We start from the raw sequence: 9,621 nt of genomic DNA, 5'->3' as shown, positions 1-9,621 counted from the left end.
GTTAGGAGGAAGAGATAGATCGGCCATGATTGAATGGCAGAGTAGACTTGATGGGCCAAATAGCCTAATTCTACTCTTATTCGTTATGACCTTATGCATTGAAATGTGAAAGTCAGAGACGAGCTGGCAATCACACGAGGAGTTCAGCATTTAACAAGCACATGTCCTCCAGTGTGGAGCTGGGTGCATTTCTTACCTGGTCCCACAACTTAACCTTCAGCTTCACATGCCAGGATTTGTCCAGCGCTTACCTCGTTTCCAGCTTTCTCCCAACTAAAATCAGTTTGAAGAAGGATCCTGACCCAAAACGTCACCTATCCATTCCTTCCACACATGCTGTCTGACCCACTGTTACTCAGCACTTTGTATTTTACTCAAGACTTCGGCATCTACAGATCTTTGTGTCTCCACTTTACTTCAGCCACAGCTGGGGTTAAATGGGGTTTTCAATTTTAATCATAAAACATGCAGGTGAGAGAATGTGAAGATTTAATGTGTTCTTTGCTGTTGCCAAATCAGACTGGTCCACAACCAAACACTCTCCTATGTGCAGCTTAGGTACTGTAATAATCAGAACTGAGACATTTTAATTGGCATAATCACTTTTATACAATTGACTGAAACATTTTCCAAATGATTTGACCTCAGTGAAGTCATCCACAGACCATTTGAAGTGTTTGATTTCATATTCAGACAGAATGTGAAGAAAGTAAACTAAAATGGCCCTGTGCCCTTATAGAACTTATTTGTTTACTGGTTTTATGGACATTTCCTTGTCTTGTGCCAGGTATTTCAGAGATAGTTTGGGATGGTCATTTGTGGTGTATTATTTATGACTCTTTTCACTTTAGCAGACAGTTTTCATTCAATTTCTTTCAGACCACACAAACAATAGCATTGTATGGATGTAGTGGGAAGATGTGTAATTAAGGCTGGTTTAACACATAAATTTTACCAAAGGTAGACACAAAGAGCGGGAATAACTCAGCGGGACAGGCAGCATCTCTGTAGAGAAGGAATGGATGATGTTTCAGGTGGAGACCCTTCTTCGGTCTCGACCCGTAACGTCACCCATTCCTTCTCTCCAGAGATGCTGCCTGTCCCGCTGAGTTGCTCCAGCATTTTGTGTCTATCTTCGGTTTAAACCAGCATCTGCACTTCCTTCCTACACATATATTTTACCATTTGACCTCAGTTGGTGATTTAACAGTTTCCTGCTTATACATCAACTAAGTGGGTGCATTTCAGGCAACCCAAAGAAACATTTATTTCACCAAACCCATGACATTATTGCCAGAATTAACATACTGGTGTGGACCATGACATTATCATGTAAATAAATAAAAGCTTGTAGCAATGGATATCTGATCACAGCCAACATCAATCTGCCTCCAATAACAACCCGTTACCTGCTATGTAGCATGAGATTAAAATCTAATACTGAAATTATTATAAGGAACAACAAAAGAGTTTTTGAAATTTATTTTCATTTACACATATACAGATTCATATAGTATAGTCTTAGATTTCAAAATGCAGCGTACACATTCCAAAAACGTCACTGATTGCCATGAATAGGTCCAGCCCGATGCTAGTCCCGACTGCACAGAAACCAACCCTACACCAGTTTCAGTAAACATTTCATCTTCAATAAAAAGCAAAACTATGGAAATGTCAATAAAACTATACTTTATACTGTACAAGTGAATCTGCAAGCTTACTGATCAGCACAGCAGCTCTAAAATTCCTTTTGATCATAAAACCATTACCATATTGTGTAAAATCACCTGAGTTGAGATCAACATACACACAGTAAATTATTAGTCCTGAGAATAGACTGATTTAGTCTGTGAGTAGTTTGTTTGGCACCCAGGATTTTACTGGACAGTACTAGGTAGTAAATCACAGTTCATTCATTCCTGCAAGTGGCACTTGTTTCTTGGTCCTCACATTTATTGGCCATTATCTGTCATAACTGTATTGTGTGTCATTCCTTCACGTTTAATTGCAGCTGTCGCCATGCCAATAGCTTCCTCCAAAGTCTGCTGTTCCTCCAGCTAAAGAGACAAATAAAGACAGGATAATTACAAAGTCAGCAGATGAGAAGACACACTGAGCTTCTGGTGATTTAATATAATATTGTGTAAAGACACCTAAATTCAGAACAACATTCACAATGAATTATTAATCCTGAGACTAGACTGATTTAGCGTGTGAGTAGTTCATGTTTGGGTCCCTGGCTTTTACCAGACATTACTGGGTAACAAATTATTGCAGTATAATCATACTGGACCATAAATCACCCCCCCCCAAATAAGGGCTCTCGCCAGAGAAAGAGGGCCAAGGAAATTTATGAGAGTGTTGCTCGGATTAGGGAATTCTGGTTTAAAAGAAAGTGAATCTGGGGATGATTTCTTTGGAATGTAAATTGATAGAGGATTTCATTATACATACATTATGTGTGGCTTAAACAGAGGAGAGTATAAAGAAGGAACTGCAGGTGCCGATTTTTTTTTAAAAGGGCAAACTGCTGGAGTAATTCACTGGGTCAGGCAACATGTCGGGAGAACATGGATAGGTGACGTTTTGGGTCGGGACTTCAGATTGATTGTGGGAGTGGGAGAGGGGCTTTTGTGGAAGCATTAGTGGAGAATTGAAAAATATATCACTGAATGAGTGCGGGGAGTCTGAAAAATCACTTCTTGAAAGGATGTTGGAAGCAGAAATCTTTGCTGGAATATGTACTTCTGCGGGGCCTCAAACTCAATTGGAAAATGTGATCAACCAAATCCATTTTTGGCCAATGTGCAAAGAATGGGCCAAATGATGACGAGAAAGAATACAGTAGGGAGATTGAGAACCTCGTAACCTGGTGCCCAGACATGAATCTTTCCCTCAGTCAGCAAGACAAAGGAGATTGTGATCGACTTCAGGAAACGAAGTGGATATCTCCGGATTCTAGGTACCATTTCTTCCAGCTGTTATCAGACAACTGAACCATTCTATCACCAATCAGAAAGCAGTCCTGACCTGTCTGAAGAAGGGTTTCAGCCCGAAACCTTGCCTTTTTCCATCGCTCCATAGATGCTGCCGCACCCTCTGAGTTTCTCCAGCACTTTTGTCTACCTTCGATTTTCCAGCATCTGCAGTTCCTTCTTAAACAGCAGTCCTGACCTACCATTTACCTCAGTGGAAACAATCGGATGATCTTTAAACAGACTTTACTGGACTTTATCTTCCTTTAAACGTTATATCCTTTATCCTGTATCTGTACACTGTGGACGGCTTGATTCTAATAATGTTGTCTTTCTGCTAACTGGATTACATACAACAAAAAACTATTCACTGAACCTTGGTGCACGTGACAATAAACTAAACTGGTGCAGGAGAAGTGGCAATGAGCATGTATGTATATGCTTATCCATGTGGTGAAGAATGGTGCGGGAACCTACCACAATTCAGCTGTGCAACAGTAATTAATGATGGACTTAGCCAGAGGATCATCTAACAAAACCACTAGGGAAGGTCAACATGGTCCAGCCTTAGACTGAGTATTTAATTTATGTTAGTATTGACACTATTCAATGTTATGTAATGGATTTGACAGTTTAAATTATTTTCTGACAGTATCACATTTTTAACATGGTCGGTCAAGCACCAACAGGCTGAATCAAACTGATGGACAGCTAGTGGTTCGGTAGGGAAGTCTCAGATGATGCCAGATACATCTGACCTCCTCCCGGACGGGTGGGAGCAAAGAGCTGCACATACTTGGGATTTGGCCCCTTGGTTTTATGCAAGGACTGATTGATGTAAATCTGATCAGCTTGCTATACTTATACTCTCTGCTTACAAGCAAAAACGGAAGCAGGAGGATTCGGTAGTGATGCTATTCAGTTGAGTGTGGTCACCATCTGTGCGGTCATGTTGTTAGTGTGTGAATTAATTCACTGCATTTTATTATGTTTTTGTATTTATTTGTTCTTAATTCTTTTAAAATAATCTTGAATCGTTTTAATTACTTACATTTACTTGAGTATTTTTCTGAATGTTGGAAGCCTCCAACAGCGACACTCACCGCGGTATGGGACCCAGAGAGACACACCGTGAGTACACTTCCCACTGAGCCCATCCACCTTGCAGTGCTAGTCTTGGACTGATTTGAGGTTCAAAGGTTCAAAGGTTATTTATTGGTCACATACACCTAGGTGTAGTGAAATGCTTCTTGCCAATGCAGCACATAAAGAAAGAATACAGACATAACATTAATAAGAGATTTAAACATAAAGAACATCCCCCCACAATGGCTCCCACCATGAGGGAAGGCACAAAGTCCAGTCCCCAACCCCAGTTCACCCATAGTTGAGCCAATTGAGGCCTCCACAGTTGCCTTTACGGAGGCCCGATGTTCCTGGCCGTTCTCGCCGGGTGATGGTGCTCCGGCGTCGGGAGAATCCTCACAGCGGCTTGGGACACCTGGAACGGCCGCTTCCGTACTGGAGGCCGCGGCTTCCAAAGCCAACAAGGCCGCGCCGGTTGGAGCTCCACTACTGGCGATCTCGTCGCGAGATCCCAGGCTCCCGATGTAAAGTCAGTGCCGCCGCCCGCAGCTGGCCGCTCCTCAGACCCGCAGCTCCGCGATGTTGTTCCCGGCGGTCTTCAGCTCACCGGAGCTCCAGCGCGGCGACCCGGACAAGGCATCGCCCGCTCCACGATAGCGCTCCAGCGCTGTGCCGCTGCCGAAGCCGTGGTTCTGGGCGGTCCCCGTCAGGAAACACCGCTCCAGGCCCGCTGGTAGGCCGCGAGGACGGGTCGAAACTGCAGCCCGGAGAAAAGCTGCCTCTCCGACCAGGTAGGGACCCTGAAAGGTAGTTTCCCCCTTCCCCCCCCACCCCCCACATAAAAAAGTCTAGAACTCCAGAAACAAAAACACTTTAACTAACTAAAAATAAAAAAAAGATGAAAAGACAGACAGCTGCTGGCTGGGCAGCCGCGCACAGGTCAGCAGCTGTTTGGATATCATTCATCAAGAAGCATGTGAAAAAGCAGATGACACAATACTTACCTACCTTAGAGAACTGATGAGTGCTCTGCTTTACAGAGACATGGCTCACCCCTGCCTCAACCGATTGACCGATGCCTCCCGGCAGGCCACGGAGAAGCCGGGGTTGGAGCCTCGCGGGTCGGAGCCCACCGCCGGCCCTTGGGCTGACGGAGCCCGCGGCTGGGGCCTGGTTGGCGTCACGGAGGCATCCAGAGAGGACCTAGCGGCGATATTGGAGAGGTCGGTGCAGCGGTCGATGATGGTGCTGACCGATGGACGAGGATGGACCACATGGAAGTGAAGACGGCGCTGCTGGGGGAAGGAATAATGGAGGACCCGGCCTGGGGGGACTGCCGTGAGGGAGGGGGAAGAGGGGGGTGAACAATGGGGGACCTGGTGCGGAGGACGGGGGAGAGAACAAAGGAGGACCTGCCGCAGGGGTACTTTGTAAGTGCCCTCTATGTGGTGACTATACACATACCTTGGGTATGCAAGCAAATAATTGCACTGCGACTTGTCACATGTGACAATAAAGTAGTCATTCATTCATTCATTCATTCAACTGACACAGCCATTCAACATGAGGGTTTCTTGCCACATCGGGTGGACTGCATGCCATCCTCAGGCAGGATTAAAGGTAGAGGGGTCCGCTTTCTAATTAACTTGGTACAGTGCTCAGACACAGTGGTCCTGGTGAGCTCGTACTCCCCAGAACTGGAATGCTTTGCCGGGAAGTGTCATCCCTGCTATCTGTCATTGGAATTCACTTTGGCTATCCCGACAGCAGAATGCATCACCCCAGACCAATACTATGTTTGCACTCGAGGAACTACACAGTCACCTTCAAACAAAGTACCTCAAGGCCTTGTTCATAATCGCCAAGGACTTCAAGCAGGCCAACATCAAGAGCATGGTGCAGTGGAAATGGTTCTTATTACCAATGATTTGTCATGGACAAACCACATTGATGTGACAGCCAAAAGGTACATCAACGCCTTTACTTCCTTGGGAGACAAAGTAAGGATAACTCTTACAAACTTCTACAGATGCATCTTAGAAAGCATCATGTGATTGGGTTGCATCACAGCATGGTTTGCTTTCAGCTCTGCCCAAAACGACGAGAAATTGCAGGAAGTTTAGATGTAGCCCAGTCCATCACACAGACCAGACATCCCACCATTGACTCCATCTATATGTCACATTGCCTTGGAAAAGTAACACTGGTCATTCCTCCTTCTCTTTGCTCCCCGGCAGAAGGTACAAAACTTGAAAGCATGCACCTCCTGACTCAGGAACAGATTTTCCCTCTCAGTTATTAAGCTTTTGAACAGTTCTTCCATAAGCTAAGGTACTGTCCAATTCAGCCCTATCCCATTGTGGACATTGGACTTTGTCTTTGGCACTGATGCGCCTCAGTGCTAAGAACTAGATTCTGCAATCAGTATCTTCGCCTTAGTTCTATTTATTGTACGCGAGTTTGACTTGATTGTACACATGTATGGTATATCTATTTTGTTTGGATAGCATGCAAAACAAAGTTTTAGATTATTCCTCAGTACACATGACAATAATAAACCAAAGCCTACTCTTCTGCACAGTATTGTCTCAAGGAAAATATACCCCAAAACAATGACTACTTCAGTCAATGTAGATTCACCTAACAGGTTTGACATTGTCTAAATTCTTCCTATATATCAAAAGAAGTTTATTCATTGGGGAACATGTAAATCTTTTGAAATTAAGTTAAAAATGCAGATGTAATATAGTTCAATAGGAGTATTGAAGACTCTTTCAGAACTTTGACGCTATTGAGAAAGAGCAGCATCAAATTGTAGAAGGGGAGTGCAACACAGTTAAATGTTATAATGCACATTTAGTACATGTAGCTTTGGGGTAATAAGAAATTATTTGTCGTCAGAAAAACTTTAACAAAGTTTATTTGTGTTACCTTAACTTGTCAGCCTTTGTGATAAAAGGGCAGTGACCCAGTACATACTTTGCAAGATAATGTAATGCTTTTCACATTCCAAGATGAATTCCAAGATGATTATGGAACTCATGTGTTACATCTTTTCATCAATAGTTACGGAGTTGCTATTATCAGCTACCTTCTTTTCAAAATTGAGGTCATGATATTAACTTTTTCCACATTTGGCCAGTGTAAACCCAACTCATTGTTCTCCATAGCAAATAACAAAGAAATGTAACAAATCTGAAAAAACAGCTGGAATAAAAAAAGCAGCACGAGATGCAAAAGCAGCAGAGGAATAGAACGACAACACCGCAAGTGAAACTCATGGACATGGACATAAATGCAGAGGGGAAAAGTAAAAAGAAATCAAATGTGCAAAACAAATTCAGTATCGCATAGAATGTAATCCTTCTGTACAAACATATCTGTTCTATTTCTGTCAATTCTTTTCATTCATTCATAGCCCTGGAACAAAATATATTATATAGAGAAACAAGAAACTCAGATGCTGGAATCTTGATCAAAATACAAAGTGCTGGAGGAACTCAGCAGGTCAGGCAGCCTCTGTGACGGAAATGGACGAGTGACTCTGGATTGTTAAAACAATGTTTTGGCTTGGAATATGGCTCCACTATCATTTCAAGTGGAACTTACTTCTTTTGAGCTTTATTAACAAATCGCAATATTCCCGAGCATGTATATATTCTAAATATAATTAAATTCTGACTTGCAGGATTCCATGCATGTAAGAGTCAGATTTGGAATGGAGAGCATAATGTAGTAGATATTAGAACAAGTAATTAATATTGGTCAGTAGACACGAAAAGTTGGAGTAACTCAGCGAGTCAGGCAGCATCTCTGGAGAAAAGGAATAGGTGACGTTTCGGTTCGAGACTCTTTTTCAGAATGAGAGTCAGGGAAAAGGGAAATGAGGGATATACAGTGTCCTCCATAATGTTTGGGACAAAGACCCATCATTTATTTATTTGCCCCTATCCTGCACAATTTGAGATTTTTAATAGAAGAAGTCACATGTGGTTAAAGTGCATATTGTCAGATTTTTATCAAAGGCCATTTTTATACATTTTGGTTTCACCATGTAGAAATTACAGCTGTGTTTAAACATATTCCCCCCCATTTCAGGGCACTGTGTTTAATTGCCTCCTTAATGCAGGTATAAGAGAGCTCTCAGCACCTAGTCTTTCCTTCAGCCTTTCCATCACCGTTGGAAACTTTTATTGCTTTTTATCAACATGAGGACCAAAGTTGTGACAATGAAAGTCAAATAAGCCATTATGAGACTGAGAAACAACAATAAAACTGAAAGAGACATCAGGCAAACCTTAGGTTTACCAAAATCAACTATTTGGAACATCATGAAGAAGAAAGCGAGCACTGGTAAGCTTACTAATCGCAAAAGGACGGGCAGGCCAAGGAAGACCTCCATAGCTGATGACAGAAGAATTCTCTCTTTTATAAAGAAAAATCCCCAAACACCTGTCCGACAGATCAGAAACACTCTTCAATAGTCAGGTGTGGATTTGTCAATGACCACTGACCGCAGAAGAATTCATGAACAGAAATACAGTGGCTACACTGCAAGATGCAAACCACTGGTTAGCTGCAAAAATAAGATGGCCAGGTTACAGTTTGCCAAGAAGTACTTAAAAGAGCAATCACAGTTCTGGAAAAAGGTCTTGTGGACAGATAAAATGAATGAAGATTAATATATCAGTGGGCAAGATCAAAGTATGGAGGAGAGAAGGCTGCCCAAGACCCAAAGCATACCACCTCATCTGTGAAACACGGTGGTGGGGGTGTTATGGCATGGGCATGTGTGGCTGCTGAAGGAACTGGCTCACTTATCTTCATTGATGATACAACTGCTGATGGTAGTTGCATAATGAATTCTGAAGTGTATAGACACATCCTATTTGCTCACGTTCAAACAAATGCCTCAAAACTCATTGGCTGGTGGTTCATTCTACAGCAAGACAATTATCCCAAATAATGCTAAAGCAACAAAGGAGTTTTTCCAAAGCTAAAAAATGGTCAGTTCTTGAGTGGCCAAGTCAATTACCCGATCTGAACCCAATTGAGCATGTCTTTTATATACTGAAGAGAAAACTGAAGGAGACTAGCCCCAAAAACAATCATAAGCTAAAGATGGCTGCAATACAGGCCTGGCAAAGCACCACCAGAGAAGACACCCAACAACTGGTGATGCCCATGAATCGCAGACTTCAAGCAGTCATTGCATGCAAAGGATATGCAACAAAATACTAAACATGACTACTTTCATTTACATGACAATGCTGTGTCCCAAACATTATGGTGCCCTATAATGGGGAGACTATGTATAAGCACTGTACATGGGGAAACTAAAATGTACATAATTGGCGTTTATTAAAATCTGACAATGTGCACTTTAACCATATATGATTACAAATCTCAAATTATGGAGTACAAATAAATAAACGATGGGTCTTTGTCCCAAAATAAAGCAAACCTAGGGAGATAGCATGGCGGTACTAAAATTGTGGCCTCAGTGAATTAATAGGATAAAATAATCTTCTAACGTTTATTCCTATTTTCTTTACATTGT

General features: G+C 42.4%; 1 protein-coding gene across 6 annotated transcripts in view; it reads right to left on the bottom strand.

Moving 5' to 3' along the window:
- Positions 1-1,452: 1,452 nt before the first annotated feature.
- The window catches only part of znf76 (zinc finger protein 76), a 53,228-nt gene continuing 45,059 nt past the window's right edge, over positions 1,453-9,621 (bottom strand). For 5 of the 6 annotated variants that reach the window (XM_033042405.1, XM_033042402.1, XM_033042400.1 and 2 more), the window contains one exon: positions 1,453-2,057. In XM_033042405.1, coding sequence (XP_032898296.1) covers positions 1,953-2,057 — 105 coding nt within the window. In that variant the 3' untranslated portion in view covers positions 1,453-1,952. The remainder of the gene's footprint in view (positions 2,058-9,621) is intronic. The other variant, XM_033042406.1, reaches the window with a different exon arrangement.

This window comes from Amblyraja radiata, chromosome 24 (genome assembly GCF_010909765.2).
Source record: "Amblyraja radiata isolate CabotCenter1 chromosome 24, sAmbRad1.1.pri, whole genome shotgun sequence".
Classification (NCBI taxonomy): domain Eukaryota; kingdom Metazoa; phylum Chordata; class Chondrichthyes; order Rajiformes; family Rajidae; genus Amblyraja; species Amblyraja radiata.
This window is presented reverse-complemented; position numbering and strand designations above follow the sequence as displayed.